Consider the following 20,209-nt stretch of genomic DNA (forward strand, 5'->3'; position numbering starts at 1 on the left):
ACCATTGGCAATCTTATTTACACAATATTTTTCTATATTTATGAATAATTTTGTGATGCTTCTTCAACATCACCAACTCTATGATAATCAGCACACAAAATTTACTCTTTTTCCTGATAAGACTTATTCTGATACATTCATTTAATAATTGTTCGGATGAGCTGAACTGAAATCAAGTCAAATACACAGGTGTTTGGGTTAATCTAATCTTAGCACACTTGCAAAACCTATTATTCTTCTAATACATCAAAAAGGAAATGAAACTAATATGCAAGCATTGATTGGTAATATACTTTAAGAACTCTAAATACGACTTTATATTAAAGTATAAAAACATAATAAAGTTCATTAGCATTCTTTTCAAAGAATACTAGTACTCTACAGAATTAAATCAAAACTTTGTATCACAGGAAGGAAGAATGAAAAAAAGGAGGAAGGATAAAGAAACAGAGAAAGAAGAGAGGAAACTATGTTTTCATTTTATGTAAGGAGAAAATTACCAGAAATGGACTAGTCCTAAACAAAATTAAATACAATTATCTAGGAACGTAAGAATTCAAAATATGGTATCATGTATTAAGTTGTGATCACAACCAGCTTTTGCTGTGCTGGGGAGCTGGGGGCGGGTGGGGGATATTAGCAACTTCTGCATAGAGCTCCAGCTATTAAAAACACCCAGAATGCTCTTGGTTACAGCTGACTTCTTCTAGTTGTCACCTGGTAGTAAAGACACAAATGGCTACCGATGCAGCTACCTTTGCAGCCTTTATTCAGCAACCTCTCCAGAAAATAGAGACATTCTTCCTGCACTCTGGGCTGAAACCCATGTAAATTTTTCCTAAATCCTCTCCACAAATCTCCTTTCGCATGCAAATCCATAAATCATCATAATACTGACAAAGAATTTAACCAACACATGAAACTAATACTCATTCTCTTGAAAGCCCTGTACAGGTAAAACTCCTCAAACTTCAGGCACCTTTTCAAGGCTCTCTTTAGAGCTTAACCTGCTGAATATCAACATAACCATCCAGTCTTCCAGGAGGAGAAATTAATCACTCCAATGTGGGTCAGGTGGCTGGATGTGCAGGTCATTTCTACCTCATCCACCTTCTAGATAAACGTGCTGCTCTGGGCGCATGGAAACTCATTTACCTCTATCTCCTTCCCATCGATACAAAACAGAACAAAATAAGCAATATACAAAGCAGAAACAAGCAGTACTTACTGAAGATGGCAAACCTGGAGGAACTTTTCGAACTTTCTTTGTCTGTACCTCTGAAAGAAAATGAAGATGCTGTCAGCTCCCAAATGCCCATTTTCCTAACTAAGATAGATTAAACCACAAAGACTTCTAGATGATACCACATTTCCTTAAATCATTACCTTAGCAAACTGTAGTTACCATGATCACATCTGATACTAGCAGAAATCAAATGCTGCCTTGTTCTTAAAAATGAAGACATTTCACTTTTTGCTACTTTGATCTTTTAAAAGCTTCCTTATGGGTGCAGCCAAGAGAAAACTAGAAATAAGCAGACACCAAAAAAGTTCTGCTACCATAAGTTGTTAACGTTGACCTACTCAGTGTACTGGGGCGAAGTCTCCAGAATGACAACTGAGCCAGATTTTATGGTTTTTTTGGGGTGGGAGGTAGGATGAGGGGGCGATATTTTAAAGAAAGAAAGAAAAAAAGAAAAAGGCATAATCATCCCTCAGGCATTCAAACAAAGGAACACCTTACCCATGGCACTACTGTGAAGAGGCCTCCTTCGGGGATTATTGCTAGAATACTGATAGTACTGGGAACCAGGTTTGGTGGGCGAAAGGGTTCCTGGGTTGCCCATATCCATGTCACCTCCAAGGAGACTCTGCTAAAAGGTTAAAAAGGGAAAACAAACATATAAGTTTAATTTTTTACTTTCACCACCTCCCAACTGATTGTTAGCACTTAAACCAATGCAATAAAGCAAACGGCATCTGCTAAGCTGAGACAATTAAAACAAAACAAAAACTCAAAAGAAAGGCAGTCTAAGAAGCTATCACAGTTTGTGAATTTTTAATTCTTTACTTTTAGAAGGAAAGTAGATGATTCCCTTTAAACAATTTTTTTTAAGTCTTTTAAGATGACTCACGTTTTAATTTCACAAAACAAATGGCATTTATATAAGACGAATGTTTCCTTTCTCTAGACCTAGGCTCATATCTGGGAACTATTCATCCCCTTCCTTAACAAGAAGAATCTCATTTTGTGAACACACACAGCTTCCCCCGGCTGCACGCACTGGGAGTGAGTGTAGCCTATGAACTCGACTGAGAACCCTGCCTCTCTGTACCGCATATCATGATCCTCCACGAACTGTCATAGCACCCACAGAAGAGAAAATGCCAACTGAAACAAGAGGAAATTCAAATCCTCACACTAACTCTCAAAATTACAGAAATAGCAGATATTCCACACTAACAGCCACAAAAGACTTCAGAATGCCCTCTTGAGGTCTATCGGAAGCTAAGACACATCCCACAGATTAAACATTTACCTGAACACTAGAAAACTTCCACAATAACCTATCAGTGTGACAATTATTAAACTTTGAAAAATGATGACATCAGAAAGATTATATATAATATTACATTTTCTAAAAACTACATAGAAACTTACCCATAATATATAAATCGTCTGATTATACTCTGCATTGAACACATTGTTCTTTTAATTATTCTGATATGCAATAAAACAAGAGTAGATAGTACCATTTATATTAAGAACAAATTCACTGTTTAATAAAGAAATTTTAAAATTAAGTACTAAAAATCTAACTTTATCGTTACTTGTAATCAACTTTTACTGACTGAACTAATTACTGTCCTTGATAAAGTACAGAATGTGTTTTCCCTAATCTAAATTCTAATCACCATGTCACTCACAACAGACTTAGGGATGCTTCACTAACACACTATTCACATGCAAAATACTCTAAATAGGCCAATTATGACTCTGCCCCTGTTCCCTGGTTAACCCGCTGAGAACTGAAAAATTTCACAAGGCAGTCACCAACTAAAACAAAGCGTCCTTGTTTTAAATTAAGACAGTCTTTTTGATTCCTAAATAGCTCAACAAAGTGGCATGTCTTCTAGTGAAAGCAGTTGGTCAAATATGACCCATAAGCTGGAAAATCAAAAATTCAAACCTCCCCTTTCTACCGCCATATAGCTAAATATCATAAAGAGAACCTCTCTATTCCAAGCGGTTTTTCTGAGTGTTGGATGAGTCATATATAAAGGACTAATCAGCTACTGACAAGCTCGCCTTTACTGATTCCAGCTTAAGACTTTTTCAAGAGATATGTAATAAACATTACTTCAAAATACAACTTCAAGGGTGAGATTTCAGATTGAAAGCACATTTTGAGTAATAAACTCGTTGCTAGTATCTAGTGTTTACCACATAAATACCTGATAAAACCAGATTTATCAGATAAAAATCTGACATCTGTATGCTCAACAATTGCCTCTTTTGAACCTAAGAGACATATTAAAACACTACACAATGCAAACTAAAACATAAGGCTTATTATAATAAAGTTTTGTATAAATCAGAAATCTAGTGACAAATAATTTATCATTTAGGAGTGGCATTCAAAAATGTTTGAATCTCAACCTAAATTTCACTCTTGGCATTTCTTATTAACAAAGAAAGTTACAGTGAAGTCTGTGTCCAAGTTTTCTTTGAAATTTCCATCAATAAAGCTGTGAATGATTTGAAATCACAACCTCCTTACAGTTTGGTAAATCCACGAATGAGTCTTCATTTCATTGGAAAGGAGTTTGAAAATAACTTCGTATTCTAGACACAAATCACCCCTATTTCTTCATTTTCCTTTTTCTAGAAGTATATAAAATATTCAGAAAAGGGCTGAGCAAATACGTTGAAATGCTTGCTTGTGTTTTTAAATGAGTTTAACCACTGGTTAATTCTTCTTGGTCCTGGTGGCAAAGGTTTTCACTCTCAAGAAATTAAATGCATTCAAGGGGCCAACTTAAAAACACATACTTGCTACACTGTCTTTTAGCAGCATTCACAATAGAGCTGTGAAAAATATAAAATGATAACTACAAAACAGCTACAGGCTGTGGTTGACCTTACTGTTGTTAATTTAAAAGAATATAATTTCATGGGCTAGTCATAATACATCACACATCTAACTCTTATATATGCAGGCGCAAGGGCTATGTGCAGTAACATAGTACTAGGACCAGATAGCACTTACAAACCTTTAGTGGTTCCTGTTAATCTTTATTTTTTTCACAAAGCACATTCCTGTTTCTTTCTCCTTAGACCTGTTTGTTCCTATTTCTTTCTCCCTTGGACAATAGAATCATTCTTCTAAAGCAACAAAATAAACATTTCCTCACATTTAAGGGGCCCCTAAACACCTCCTTAGGGAAAATGAAGATAAAAGTATATGTGTTCTTATTATAGAGTATACTTATAAAGTGAACAATGACCATTTACTATTGTTTGGCCTTTACGTCACATACTTAACTCTCTGTAGCAATGAGAAAGATAAATTTTCCACTGGCTGAAAAATCTGAGTTTACGAATTTTAAAAAGTGAACAGCATGTGATTTAAAGTAAATTAAATTTTGCACAAAATGAATAAGGTATTTGTTTATATTATGAATTTACCTGCATATATATATACATATATATGTATATGTGTGTGTGTGTGTGTGTGTGTGTGTGTGTGTATATAGCTCTAAAGACAAGTTTATGCTTGATAAAAGTTAAGCTTGAAAACTATGTCTGCTTTCAAATGGGCAAATTCATCCTGGCCTTAAACAGGATTATAATGGTTTTAGGTTTTTCACATTGTGCAAGCTCATGTTCTGCGGTTATGCTGGGTCCCAGTAGTAGGCTGCCCGAATCTGCCAGGAAACACTGGAGGCAGATGTGGCATCTGGCAGAGCTAACCTGTAAATCTTAAACCCATAGTTTAGCATTTTACTTAACTGTTCACAGTGTGATGAGACAAGCCCTTCCCCTTACTCGCTCCTATTTTTCTTCCCAAAAGACTTACAATACCATAACCAACGAATAAAACACACTGACTTTGTCAACCAGGTTGCAATGTTTTGGGGTTCACCCTCTGCAGCCAATTCCCCTGCAAATGGCCATTCCTAACTTGGCCATTCAAATCCCCAAATACAGCACTCTGTAAGTGTCTTTTTCAATTAAAATTTGGTTGTTTGTTTTACATCAGATTTGTTTGTTTTACATCAGATATGGGTCTCAGAATGTCTTTCGAACACATTCTCAACTCTGCCCCCATTCTGTTTCGGGGGAGCTTCTTAACAACCTTGATCAACCACTGAACTTTGCTTATACAACTGAGAAAGCAAACCATGAATTAAACTTGAGTAACAGAAAAGCAGCATATATCTCAAATTAGATTTATAACTGAATGGTAATCAAAAATAGAACTCACTGCTTGAAGCTTAAATTATCAACTTTTTTCTTGTTACACTAAAATCATCTTGCTCTGAACTATTATTTCATTTCAGTCAGCACTTTAAATGTAATGGGTGGGTGGTACATTTCTAAAAGGGAAGATTATATTTACACTTAATTATAGATATGACTGAGATCACAGTACGACAAATACTGCTTTTTTGGCTTATAATTAATGCATCTAATAGGTGAATGACCTTGAATTTCAGAGTTGGAACCTGGGAGAGGGAAAAAAGAAGTAGGAGAAGGAAAATCTCTGGAGAAAAGCAAATGTGCCCCTGGTTTCTCAGGGCTTTCTCGATTCTGCGTCACTCCCATTACGTTGTGATCTGCTATCAGACACAACATCTTGGGGGGATGCTGCAGAACAGAGAAAAGCAGTCTCAGATGAAACCAGATTAAGCTCCTTTTCTGAACTATTGCCAAATGCTTGTGAGTCTAATTCATGTTTGGGTATTCTAGTACTCACACAGCTGCAATTCTATTCTTTCATCACAAACCTAAGTGATGTATAGTGGCTTTGTATGGTGAACTGACTCTATAAAACCAGGATTTTTTAAAATTTTAATATGGAAAAAAAATTCTGAACCACTGTAAAACTTATGAATGCAAAATACATGTGAGGTATCTACCAGACTTTGTGGCGTTAAATGCAAAACACACATTGAGTGAAATTACAAATTAGATTTGTTTAAAATACCTTTTATCACAACTGAGGTCATTTCTACATAGTTAATTCTGCACAGAATCGGGTTTTCAAACACACTGCTGAATAAGATTCCTAACAGCCATGGGGAAGTTTCTGTAAATCCCTGTCGAATAGTTGCTGCTGAATTTGCCATTCTGACCACAGAAGGGCCATTGCTGACTTACTACAGTAGCAGGAGGAGGGCGATAATTTTGCTGCTGTTGGCACATACTCTGCAATCTAGAATATATCTCGCACCAAAGGGCAATGAAGAACACAATATTTCCACCTGTCCACTTTTGAACTTCAAAGCTCAAAATTGAAGGTCAGTCTTTGGACAGTCTTCATTCCTGATCCCAAGAGTGTACCTTTATAATTTATTTTTATTTCTGTCCTATGCTTGGTTTCAACAAAACAGGACTTGGGCAACTTACAAAGAGTAAGATATCTTGCAAATCAGGAACCTAAAAGACCGTTGTGCTGTAGAGAAATGCAAATTATTGAAATTATTATTTAGCAAATATTTTTAAAGGCTTTTTGTCAGTGTTTTTTATTTCTACATTAAACATGTAATGCACACTGTGTCTGTAACAAGTCAGAAGTAGAATTCAAATCTATTAAGGAAAGAGGGAGGACTTTAAGGTCACACCAATCTGGTTGAACCTTAGCTCAAAGAAATACAGACAATGTAATTGGGGGTTAGTTATGCAACTGCCCTAAACTGTATTTTCTTCCTCTATAAAAAGGGACTAATAAGAGCTCTATCACAGCATTATCAGGAATAGATGAAACAACATATGCAAAATGTTCTGCAGAGCCAGAGTCCAGCACAGAGCTTACCTCTTCCTTATGTCCCACACAAAATAGTCCCATATTAAATCCACAGATTATTATTGAAAAGATGCATCAAAAGTTATGAGTGATCATTAGATTATCTATTTTCAGATAAAAAAGTACAAGCTGTGACAATAATTTGGAAAAGTTACTATAAATTTTGGAAAAGCTAAAAATGAGTTATATATGGGAGTCTACATAACAACGATGACAGCCTCATGACCTAGAGCTATACTGGCAACAAGAAATGACTAGGTTTTTTTTCCATATTTAATAAAGAAATCATCCAACAATCTCCATAATTAAATTTAAGTGGCCGTTTTCCTGAAACTGCCACAAGGATGAGTTCAGTGGCTCCTTTAATTTTGCTTTTGCACGCATAAGCAAATTGCTACTGTTAATTCAACTATAGGTATGATCAAAACTAGTTACAGTTAGCCAACTAGATATACAAAAATAAGAAATGTATTATATGGGATAGAATTTCATAAATCTTGTGATGTTACATTTGAACTCTTGCTAAAGCATTAGTCACTGATAAATAACCTCAAATATCTTTCAATTTTGTGTTTTGCCACTTACAAGGGTAATTACAGGCATTTAATGAACTTTTATGTGATACTTATCAAATGCTGTTTTAAAAACATATATTTTACTTCTCCATGACATCACAAAAAAATAAAAATAAATGAACACACTCCATAGGTTTGGTTGGAAATGTACGTAATTCCCAAAGAATTCAATTGCCTTACACAAAATTATTTATTTTAGTAGTGATTGTATTTCACCAAACATTCAAAAATTCAAATACATTGTCTTTCCTCATAAGGAAACACAACACCTTATATTTAAATGTTATAATGTGATGCAAAGGTTGCCATGGTAACTAGTACTTAATGTATAATAGAGTAATAGTCAAGTAAAGACTCATGCATTTTGGTATGGAAATTATAACTGCCCAAGGGTTGGCAAGATTTATGCATATACCTATTTGACTCTCATATTTTTTAAAAAAGAATGTATTATTTACTGTATACACTAAAGCGAGGAGGTTTTCTGATGGTTTCTGAAAATCCATTCTGGAATCCCAGATCATCTATTACATATTAAAAGGGGGATTATATTTGTTGGTGGGAAGGTAGAAATTTAGCAAAAAGAAAACATTGAGGCAATCAGTAACCTATAATAAAAAATGGATTTGAAGAAATCTTATGTAAACAATACAAAATTTAAGATAACTATCTTCTTTGTCAGTTTAAGCTCCTTCTCAGTTCAGGAAGTTCATTTAATATATAATTCACTATGTAGTGAGTCGATATGCTATAATCACTACTTGCCTTAAAAATGTTTCCTTCAGCAATTCTGAGCCAAAGTAAAAATAGAACAATTTGAATACGACCTGTTAATATACTAGGGAATTAGCAATACTTTTGCTATAAATATAAACATGTAGTTATAATAAACGTGCTGAAAAATATATTTGGCCAGGTTGCTATTTTAGCAAAATAAAGGCATATCAAACTGTCACAAGTCAGTCTTCATCATATTGCGTGGAAGTTCCATTTCAAGGTTGTTGTAAATATCTGCCCCTCTGAGCAATATGGCAGCCATTTTTATGTAATTGGCCTCCCTGGAGACAGGGACCAGGGTCATGTGGCCTACTCAGCACCCCACACAGAAGCTCAATTATAGCCTAATGCCCAACTCTGTAAGATATCACTAAAACAAAGTATCCCGCTAACAATCTGCACTTGTAAATAAGGCGACACATCCATCACATGATGGGCGGAAACTGAGATTATCTGAAGAAGCAGTAAATGCGCAATGTAATCTTTAACTCATCCTGAAATTATTTAAGTCCTGACCTTCCTTCCAAAGCTATGCACAGCTTCAAGTCAGTCAGAACTTGATGAGCACTAACTTTTTATCTCCCAAGATTCTTTCCTGAATATCTGACCAAGGGTGTATGGCACAAAGGTCAAACTAGTGGATATGGCAGCTAAAAGAGGAAATGACTTCTTCATGTTTTAACATCCTACACCTGCGCCTGGCACAGAGACCTGCCATGGCAAATGCTCACTAAATATTGAAGTAAATGCAGAACTAATGCTATTGGTCAAATCGAGGGCTTAAATAACTACTGTGCTTCTGTTTTTTAGCATAAATCTTATCTTTGAGTCATTCCAACTACTACTGCTGCTAATAATAACCACCATACTATTAGCATAGGTAGTAATAGCAGTATGAGGAGGAGGATGGATGTGAATATAAGAAGAGTGACAGGGATGGTAGGTGTAGTAGGAGCAGCAGCAGCTACAAGTCACAGTGTCCACTAAGTGCCAGGCACAGGTGCAGATCCTTTGCATGCTAACAAGGCAGATGATACAAACCCCAATGTACAGATAGGGATGTTCAGAGTGGTTATGTGACCTGACAAATGTCATGTGGCTGGCAAGCAGTGGAGCTAAGCTGGGAATTCAGTTATGTTTGACTTCAAAGCCTATGCTAGTTCTCTGCTCCACACTCCCCGGCTATCTTCTGTGTACTTGGTTTTTCTCCCCCTCCCTCAACCAGTAGAGGCTCATTTTTTTTTTTTTTTTTTTTTTTTGAGACGGAGTCTCGCTCTGTTGCCCAGGCTGGAGTGCAGCTTCCGGATCTCAGCTCACTGCAAGCTCCGCCTCCTGGGTTTACGCCATTCTCCTGCCTCAGCCTCCCGAGTAGCTGGGATTACAGGCGCCCGCCACCTTGCCCAGCTAGTTTTTTGTATTTTTTTAGTAGAGACGGGGTTTCACCGTGTTAGCCAGGATGGTCTTGATCTCCTGACCTCGTGATCCGCCCGTCTCAGCGTCCCAAAGTGCTGGGATTACAGGCTTGAGCCACCGCGCCTGGCCAGAAGGCTCATTTTTAAGTCAAGAGCTTATCCTAAAATTTACTCCATAGGAGCCCATCTAATTAAGTATGGTCAGACAAGCCATGGTGTGAGTGCAACTTACCCCCTGGATAATCCTGGACAATCTGTCTAACCTTGGTGGGCAAAGCTCCTTGTCTGAGAAATGTTGTATAAGAATGTCTACCCATGGTAAGAAGTCAGTTAGATAATACAAAGTGCTTAGCAAAGTTCCTAGCACTTACTGAGGCTTAATTGTAAGGAGTATTTTTAAATATGTTGTATATTTAAAAATCTTACTATATACTAATACAGAATGTGTTATAAGTTTGGATGAAATGATACGATGTATGATATATAAGTCATGCATAGAAAGATTATATAAGTTTCCAATAGGCCCAAGACACGCGAGACTGTAAAACAGCATGCCCGCTTGGACAACTGAAATCTCAGTTCTTCAATCTGATCCTCCTACTACCTCCGCCTCTGCTCTCCACAGCTGCCTGCCACTCATCTCTAATCTTGATCTCCACAATGAGGTCAATAATATTCTCTAAAAAGGTTCAAATTCTTTTTCTTTTTCTTTATTATTATTTCTTTTCCCCCAGTCTTCTTCCATTTCAATCCTCTTCCTTCTAGACGTTTCCTTTCACTTCATCTGAAAAATTCATCTGTTGTAACATTTATAGCATTCTATGGAAAGTAACTCTTTTTTCTCCTTTCTAATCTGTGGGATCCTCGAGGGCAGAAAGCGAACTCCAATCATCTTTGTATTCCTGGCATCCAACAGAATGGGTCCCGGTACACAGTATACCCTCAGTACAGGCCAACTGGATAAGATAATTTGTTAGCTATGGAAGATGCTTGCATGATTTCAACCATCACTAGTGTAAACATGCCTTCTCCATCTCTACCCCAACAGACACGTAATTCCTCCATCTCTATATTCAGCCTTGTCCTCAGCGTTCCTCCTGTGCCTCTGGAGTGGTTTTTAAGAACATCACCTCATGAATGCTTCATACAAAACGTAAAATTTGATCCTTAATATGCAAAAGGCTCAACGCATCTTTTCCACAAAACTTCTGCTGATTCCTAATTACACTTTCAGTCCTTTAAAGTACATATGAAGAGTAAGAACTTGTAATGTCTGTGAGGAAATCAGTTGTTTTTCTAGACACATGATGGCTTACTTTTGTTCTTATCTATGATAGGTTTGGTTGAAAATGGTGAAATTTCTACAATACATAAGGCTATTAAATGGTTCATCATTCACCCAAAGGGCCTGGTTCTAAAAAGAATTTGGAACAGTTGGGATAACGCAGGCACTGCTCAGGAGAAACAGATTCAGTAGTGCCATATAATTCAGTAGAAGAAACACAGAAGGAGAGAGGACAAAGAAACAGCAAGAGAAGGGAATGGTTACTGTGGGAACACAGCATATGAAATAGGTTAGGAGAACTTAAAACGGCTGGCTAAAAATATGACTCCCCTTAGTAGGTAGCAAGGAAGTATCTTAACATGATATTGAGCACTTGGATTCTACCTTCTTAACTACTGACAATAGGCTGGGTCAGCTAGGGTCAAAGCCACAAAAATAGCCATCGGAGACTAGAGATAGAACTTAGATAATTAAGACAACAACGTAAGAACTGAATAAAAATTTCGGTGTATTTCTTCATAGGAAGTGATATGGCCCAATTTTTCTTAGACTATGCGTGCATCAATTTGTCTGAACTCTTCCAACAATGTCAACTTTTCCAGAATGGCACAATTAAATACCTAAAAACAATCTTCTAAGACCGAGGTAACAAAACATTTTTTTAAAGGACCAGATAGAAAATATTTTAGTCTTCGCTGGCTATATGGTCTCTGTTGCAAACTCCCAACTCTGCCACTGTCACACTAAATCAACTGTGCATAATATGTAAATAAACAGGTCAGACAGTGTTCCAGTAAAACTTTATTTATAAAAAGAGGCTGTTGGTTGGATTTAGCCTTAAGTCATAATTTGCTAACTGCCCTCCCCCTCTTTCTTTTTGAGAGAAGTCTCTCTGCCACCAGGCTGAAGTGCAGTTGCGCGATCTTGGCTCACTGCAACCTCCGACTCCCAGGCTCAAGCGATTCTCCTGCTTCAGCTTCCTGAGTAGCTGGCACTACAGGCGCACACCACCATGCCCAGTTAATTTTTGTTATTTTTAGTAGAGGTGGAGTTTCACCATGTTGGCCAGGATGGTTTCAATCTCTTGACCTCATGATCCACGTATGTTGGCCTCCCAAAGTGCTGGGATTACAGGTGTGAGCCACCACACCTGGCCTGCTAACCCCTTTTCTAAAAGAAAGGTATAGGACATATTCTCAATGTTCAGTTACACTGCTGGGGTAGAAATGTCATGAGATTTATGGATGCTATCTTCAGACTTCTCTCTCTCCATCACCCAGCCTCACCTAGAACACTGGTGCACTGTGGACAGAACTGGCCTCCCAAAATTCAGAGCTGCTCCTGTTCCTTCAAGCAGACAAAACTTCAGAACTCGAAAATGCTGAGCCCCCAGCTCTACTCATGGCCAATCTGGTAGGAATCTACCTCCCAGCCCGCTCTTTCCTTTCACACATTTCTCCACTAAGATGCACTGAACACCTACTATGAGCCAGGCACTGTTCTAGGCACTGGGAAGACAGTCCTTATCTGTCTCTTCCCATCCCTGCAGCCTACCTATAGTCAGAGTCATATGGAATTGCTCACAGTTTCCTAATTACTCTCTAGCTCAGACAAACGTTTCTCTGCACTTTTACAAAGGCTAACCTCTCTTCCTGGAAGACCCTTTCTTCCCATTCCACAGCAGAGAAGCCACTTCCAAACAACCCTGAGGACTGGTCAGCTATTATCTCCTTGAGACTCCTTCCCCAACATAGCTGGGGAGGTCAGCTTCCCTACCCTGGGCTTCAGGCCACTCCCTTATCACAAGGCCTTGGCATTACAGGCAGATGTGGGAGGGAATGTCCTCATTGTTGAGTCTCAAGCACCAGCACACACATGTCACTCAGTAAATGGCAGCAATCATACAAATAACAGCAAATATCTATACAGTGCTTGGTATGTTTCAGGCTGTTGGCTATGCAACTTATTTAATATTAATAACCCCCCAAGGAGGGGATTCTACTAAGACTGCTTTACAAATAAGGTGGCCTAAGGCAGAAATAAGTGAAGTATCCACCCAAGATTATTTGAAAAATATTTGAAGATGCATGAATAACCAAACTGTGTGAACTCCACTCATCTTTCTTACATCTTCTGGACTCACACTGTTCCTGGAAATCTCACATCTGAAATTTTCAGTAATCAACTCATGCTTATCCTGAAATCACATGCTTGGAGCCTCCCAACTGCCTTTTCCTGTCTTATCTCCAATGACTGCCAGTTTCAGAATTTTAACTCTAGTTCAAAGAAAATGGCCAGGTATGGTGGCTCATGCCTGTAATCCCAGCATTTTCAGAGACCAAGGTGGGAGGATCACTTCAGCTCAAGAGTTCAGGAGTTGGAGGCTGCAGTGAGTTATGATGCCACCACTGCACTCCAGCCTGGGCAAGAGAATGAGACTTTGTCTCCAAAAAAAAAAAAAAAAGAAGAAGAAGAAGGAAGAAGAAGGAAGAAGGAAGAAGGAGGGAGGGAGGGAAGGAAGGGAAGGAAGAAGGGAAGGAGAAGGGAAGGGAAGGGAAGGGAAGGGAAGGGAAGGGAAGGGAAGGGAAGGGAAGGGAAAGGTAGGAGGGAGGAGAAGGAGGAAGAGAAGAAGAAGAAAGGAAAAAGAAAAGAAGAAAACATGTAGTTGACCTTGACTTTTGGGCTCCAATGTCCCTTTTTTGAAATCCATTCCAAACTTGCTTATTCCATAAAATCTTTGTAAAAATAACTGGCCTCCAATCATTCGGTTTACTCGATATTCACACACATAACATTATAACCAGCCTTAAATGTTTATGAGAAAGATGCTATTAAAATAACAAACAAGCAAATAACTTTACAGAGTTAGAACAGGACTGTGATCTTTAAGTTTCCTTAGAGTAATTGTAGAGCATTTGCATTTATAAATATTCTATTTTCTCTCCACGGATATAAGACAGAAATATTCTTATTATGTTTTCTTATATTTCTCATTATAAATATATTTAGATATTCAGCATATGACACTGACTTGCTGAACTAGTTCACAAGCCAGTTTAACAAAAATCATGAAAGGATTCAGCAGTATAAACACTTTTAAAAGACTGAAATAATCTTGTATATCAATTTTTAAAAGAAAATCTTTTCACACAAATATTTCCCAGGAAAGTACTTGCATAAATGTGATTGGATGACTCAAAATTAAAGGAGACTTTAATGCAAATTCAAACAAATTCCAAAGACAGAAAAATGAATAGGGTACAGAAGACACGAATTCTAACGTTTATCTGGAATATTAATGTATGATAACAGTTAAGACAATTTTTACAAAGATGTAAGTTGAGAATATATACATTTTAAACAAAGTAAATTAAAGCGATGTGTTGCTGCTGCCTGATCAGGAAATATTACAGAGAGATTTATGGCAAAGTTGTCATTGCAAAAAAAAAAAAAAATCAATGAGAAAATGATAAATTATTCAATAAATGGTAACTAACGTTTGTTTAGCATTTAAGGGGGAAAATTTACATTTTTGCTTCATACTTTATACTAAAATACATTTAAATGCAAAGGTTAAAACATGAAAGCCTGAGAATAAAATATAAGCAATTAAATAGAGATGGCCTTTGTTAGCTATGATATTAGAGCTAGAAAAATGAGAACATATTGGGACCCAGAGTACATACTTGTTTTTCAAAACATTACCCAGCTGGGCGCGGTAGCTCATGCCTGTAATCTCAGCACTTTGGGAGGCCGAGGTGGGTGGATCACTTGAGGTCAGGAGTTCAAGACCAGCCTGGACAACATGGCGAAACCCCATGTCTCTACTAAAAGTACAAAAATTAGCCAGTCGTGGTGGTGCATGCCTTTAATCCCAGCTACTCGAGAGGCTGAGGCAGGAGAATTGCCTGAACCCAGGAGGCGAAGTTTGCAGTGAGCCAAGATCGTGCCACTGTACTCCAGCCTAGACAGAGCGACACTCTGTCTCTAAATAAATAAATAAATAAAAATAAAAGCATTATCCAATCCACACAAAGAAAAGTTGAACAAAAATATTTTTAACAAATATTTAATGAAAAGATAAATACTCTTAATAAATAAAAAGCTCTTACATTGTAATAAGAATAAAACTAAACAGACTGGGGAGGAACATGAACCACTCCTTTATAAAAGGAATGAATTTGAAATTTGGCAACAAATATATGACAAGCTATTTGGCAAATTTAAAATAAAACAAATTTTTCAACTGTCAGTGAGGAAGTTCACTTTCATATATAGCTAATGGGAATGTAATCTGGTATAAACTTCCTGGAAGGCAAGTTAAAATGTACTGCAAAATATTAAAAGCATATGCCTCTGACTTAGAATTTTCAAATTAAAAATTTTAATTCTATGGATAATACTGGACAAGTGTACAAAAATATGTGTGCACAGATGCCTATGGTAACATTATGTCTGTGAAAATTTAGAAAAGCCTAGCAGTAGTTTTATTAAATTAATGAAGATATATAAAATAATGTGGTAAATTTACGTTTAATGAAAAAGCATGTTTTTAAAAGTAGCATCTGTAGCATATGACCTGTTTTCCTACAAAGTATCTTCAAGTTTAACCATTCTCTACAATTCCTCCATCCTCAGTCAAATCATGATGTTCATCAGAATATTTCTCATTTCGGCAAATTATTTGGTTTATATTTGTTATAAAAAACATAACCTGAGTAACTTCACAGAGTCCCGCAAGGTAACGCAAGGTAACTTTAGGTAGTAGCGAAAGACAGAACGAAGATTATCTTCATTTCAGAAACCTCTCTTGAACTTTGTTTACTGCAGGATAAAGACTAAGTTGATTATGTCTGTGCATGCACACACCAGGTGAAAGCTGCCAGGGGAGTCTATCAGATACTCGAGAGCCTTCTATAGAATGTACTGAAATCTTTCAAAGTCTGTATATATGAGACAAGACCACCTGACCAATTTTTAAAAATCTGTAAGCTAAGTTGATTTTCATTTTCCACATGGAGACTGTCATTATTTATAATTTACTAATGTACATTAAAACTACGTAAGGACTGGGCACGGTGGCTCATGCCTGTAATCCTAGCACTTTGGGAACTGAGATGGGCAGATCACAAGGTCAGGAGATTGCGACCATCCTGGCTAATACGGTGAAACCCTGTCTCTACTAAAAATACAAAAAATTAGCCAGGCGTGGTGGCACGCACCTGTAGTCCCAGCTACTCAAGAGGCTGAGGCAGGAGAATCGCCTAAACTCGGGAGGTGGAGGTTGCAGTGAGCCGAGATCATGCCACTGCACTCCAGCCTGGGTGACAGTGTGAGACTCCATCTCCAAAAAAAAAAAAAAAATATATATATATATATGATGGCTGGGCTTAGCAGATGTGTAGATTCTCCTCTTGCTGGGACCCACTTTTCTGTTAAGGCTTACTTCCTTACTGCTTTTGCCCAAATTATTTCTTGCAGAAGCACTGGATAAATGCCTGCATTGCCATGGAGTGAGAACAACTTCGGAGTGGGTCAATTCCGCAAAGCAGAGTGGCACAAAGCAGTAATCATGCTGTTTTCTTCATCTGCCAAAAGTCAGCTCCCTAATGCTCTCCCCCAACCAACAATGGACCTTACAGTGAGTCCATCAGCCTTTCAACTAATAGGCTTTGAGGGACAAACGAAACAAATCTGAAGTTTTGGTTGGGCACAGTGGCTCACGCCTATGACCCCAGCACTTCGGGAGGCCAAGGCCTGAGTCAGGAGTTCAAGACCTCCTGAGGTCAGGAGTTCAAGACCAGCCTGGCCAACATGGTGAAACCCCATCTTTTCTAAAAATACAAAAAAAAAAAAAAAAAAAAGATGCACGCCTGTTATTCCAGCTCTCAGGAGGATGAGGCAGGAAAATCGCTTGAACCTGGAAGGCAGAGGTTGCACTGAGCTGAAATCGCGCCACTGCACTCTAGCCTGGGCAGTAGGAGCAAAACTCCATCTCAAAAAAAAAAAAAAAATCTAATGTTTTTTGTATGGGAGGAACTAATTGTAAAATTGTTTATACACACACACACACACGCGCACACACACACACATACATACATACACATACACACACACACACACATATGTATTGACTATGTGGATAGGCCTTCTTTATTTTGTATTTCTAAATCTTCTATGAACTGAAAGAAGGAAGACATTCATTTGAGGGATTTAAAAACCTTTATGAAAAGTGATTCTTGATTTATTTGTTATTTGGTTTTTGTTTTTCTTCAGAAAAGGTAGATATTTATTTATTTGTTCGTTTGAAGGTTCACAATCTCTCGCCCTCAACTATAAAATTCCAGAAGGTTTGAAAGCTGTAGTTTGTGATAAAACCTGAACTAATGTGAGAATATCTACATATCCACAGTTTTTGTTTTTGTCTTACTAGGTGTATCTATTCATGTTTTGCTATAGAAATAATCTACATATACACTGTGGCTGTTTCAGACTTCACTGGGGAGTTACACAGGACATGTTGTATACACCATATTAACTTCATAAAATGCAAATGATTCTTAAATTCTGAAATACCTATGGCCCCAAGGGTTCTAAATAAGAGACAGTGGCGTATAATAGTCTTTTTCCTACAATGTGCTTAAAGGTGTGGCTTAAAAGAAAATATACTATGTCAATCATCTTTTAATTACTTTTAGAGATAATGTCAACACCTAAACCTATTTAAACAAAAAAGTGTCTTTCAATTGCCTTAGAATATTCACACCTAGCCTGTTCAATTTTGGCACATGTATTTGAGCACAGCCAGTTTGTCCAAACCGAGTGGGTCCTCTACAGGAAGACAGTGTAGCATTTTACTTTATGGTTTGCCATAGGGTCATTTTTTTCATTGCTGGGGAGCATTTTCGTATGTTTGCTCCTTGGTCATTTTTGGCTTTACTGAAGAGCATGCTTACATACAAATTTCCATATTTCCATATGCATATACATTTCAATATGTATATAAGCATGATCATAACTATTAACAATTTCGGTTGTTTTGATTTGAAAATTACTTACCTGGACATTTAATTTTAAGTGTTATTTGAAGAAAGTTCGATATACCCAAAATAATTTACGGTTCAACCACCCAGGTTTTACTCATGTGGTAGAGATGAAAATCATCTCCCTTAGGGCCAAGGCGATCTTTGCTCCGCAATACGTCTTGCACATTCAAAACCAAAAAATTTCTCAGCACACAGCTCTACAATTGTCAGGGCAATCTGGTGTAGACCAGCTGTGTACATGTGTTCACGGGTGTGATTAATTATGTGTGCCTATGTGTATGTGAGTACATGTGTAATAAACACACAAAAACAATTGATATTAATTGGTTTATTTGTATACTTCCTCCATCCCAACACACACAAACCTATCTGCCATCCTTCCTCCTTCTGCAAACATACAGTGCAGTCTTGGAACTCCTATTCCTTTGCCTGAATGGCCAATACTGGGTAAAGGGGTTGAGGAAATTATAACATATCAAGAACATTTTTGGCTGGGTGCAGTGGCTCACCCCTGTAATTCCAGCACTTTGGGAGGCCGAGGCGGGCGGATCACAAGGTCAGGAGATCGAGACCATCCTGGCTAATGTGGTGAAACCCTGTCTCTACTAAAAAAACAAAAAATTAGCCGGGCATGGTGGTGGGCGCCTGTAGTCCCAGCTACTCAGGAGGTTGAGGCAGGAGAATGGCGTGAACCCAGGAGGTGGAGTGAACCCGGGAGGTGGAGCTTGCAGTGAGCCGAGATCGTGTCACTGCTCTCCAGCCTGGGCGACAGAGCAATACTGTCTCAAAAAAAAAAAAAAAAAAGAACATTTTCATAGTTCAACCAAGTTTCAGGATTCTGCTGTTTGGTGGCCCCTTCACCAATGCAATGTAGGAGTGTATATGATGTCTTTAGAGGACATGTACAACCCATAAGGTAATTTATTCCATAAACATTCTTGTCACATTTCAGCAACTATTCTAAGCACTGAAGATAACTGACAAATCAACGTCCTCCTCATTTATGAATGTGCAGGAAAACATGAACAAGGAAATAAATTAGTAGAGTAGGATTTAAACACTTGCCTCTTCTAGTGAAATGAGTGAGGTTTGCAAGGCATTCTATATATTCAAACAGAAGATAGTATGTAAAATACCCCCAAAAAGCTGTAAAATATGCAAAATGAATGATTAACAGATAGTCAAACTCTAGATAAGATTTAGAAAAGAGAAGAAGCTTCATTAAATCAATTTACTTATGGCTATTTTGCAACTGCCAATGAAATAATCATTAATAGATTCTAAAACAAATAGGTGAAAGACAATGTAAAACTCTGTATTAGGGAGATCTGGTGGGCAGCACATGAACTCACTGAACAATCTAAGCATTGTGAGAAATGAACAGCCACATACTATCTCTTGAGTGAAGCAAATAACATATCCAAGATTACCCATGAAAAAACCTCATAGTGTTTTCAACCGCACGCGGTGGCTCATGCCTGTAATCCCAGCACTGGGGGAGGCCGAGGCAGGGGGATCACCTGAGGTCAGGAGTTCGAGACCAGCCTAGCCAATAGAAAAGAAACCCCATCTCTACTAAAAATACAAAAATTAGCAGGGCATAGTGTCATACGCCTATAATCCCAGTTACTTGGGAGGCTGAGTCAGGAGAATCACTTGAACTCAGGAGATGGAGATTGCAGTGAGCTGAGATCACGCCACTGCACTCCAGCCTGGGTGAGAGAGGGAGACTCCATCTCCAAAAACAAAACAAACAACAACAACAACCACAAAAAGTCATGACATTTATAGATGTTATGTTAGTCTCACTCTCTCCATTAACCCATCCTCACCTAGAACATTCACACACTGCAAACAGAATTGGTCTTTTAAAAACAAAACAAAACAAATAACACAAAAAAAGCCCATAGTGTTTTAAGAACGTTTTCAAATTTGTGTTGGGCCACATGCGTCCTGTGGGCCACGGGTTAGACAAGCTTGCCCTAATTGCAAGTATCAGCTTATAGGAAGTACGGAGAACAGATGAACATGGTGTATGACACCACAAAGAAGCAATCAGCCAAATCCATAATGTGGCCTTTCT

General features: G+C 37.8%; 1 protein-coding gene across 23 annotated transcripts in view; it reads right to left on the minus strand.

The window, feature by feature from the left end:
- Positions 1-20,209, minus strand: part of TCF4 (transcription factor 4) — a 369,074-nt gene that overhangs the window by 126,277 nt on the left and 222,588 nt on the right. For 16 of the 23 annotated variants that reach the window (XM_033238226.1, XM_033238190.1, XM_033238218.1 and 13 more), the window contains 2 exons: positions 1,745-1,874; positions 1,229-1,278 (listed from right to left, as the gene is read on the minus strand). In XM_033238226.1, coding sequence (XP_033094117.1) covers positions 1,229-1,278; positions 1,745-1,874 — 180 coding nt within the window. The remainder of the gene's footprint in view (positions 1-1,228; positions 1,279-1,744; positions 1,875-20,209) is intronic. The other 7 variants (XM_033238165.1, XM_033238146.1, XM_033238208.1 and 4 more) reach the window with 1 other exon arrangement.

The sequence above is a fragment of the Trachypithecus francoisi genome, unplaced genomic scaffold (genome assembly GCF_009764315.1).
Source record: "Trachypithecus francoisi isolate TF-2019V2 unplaced genomic scaffold, Tfra_2.0 Contig01474, whole genome shotgun sequence".
Taxonomy (NCBI): Eukaryota; Metazoa; Chordata; class Mammalia; order Primates; family Cercopithecidae; genus Trachypithecus; species Trachypithecus francoisi.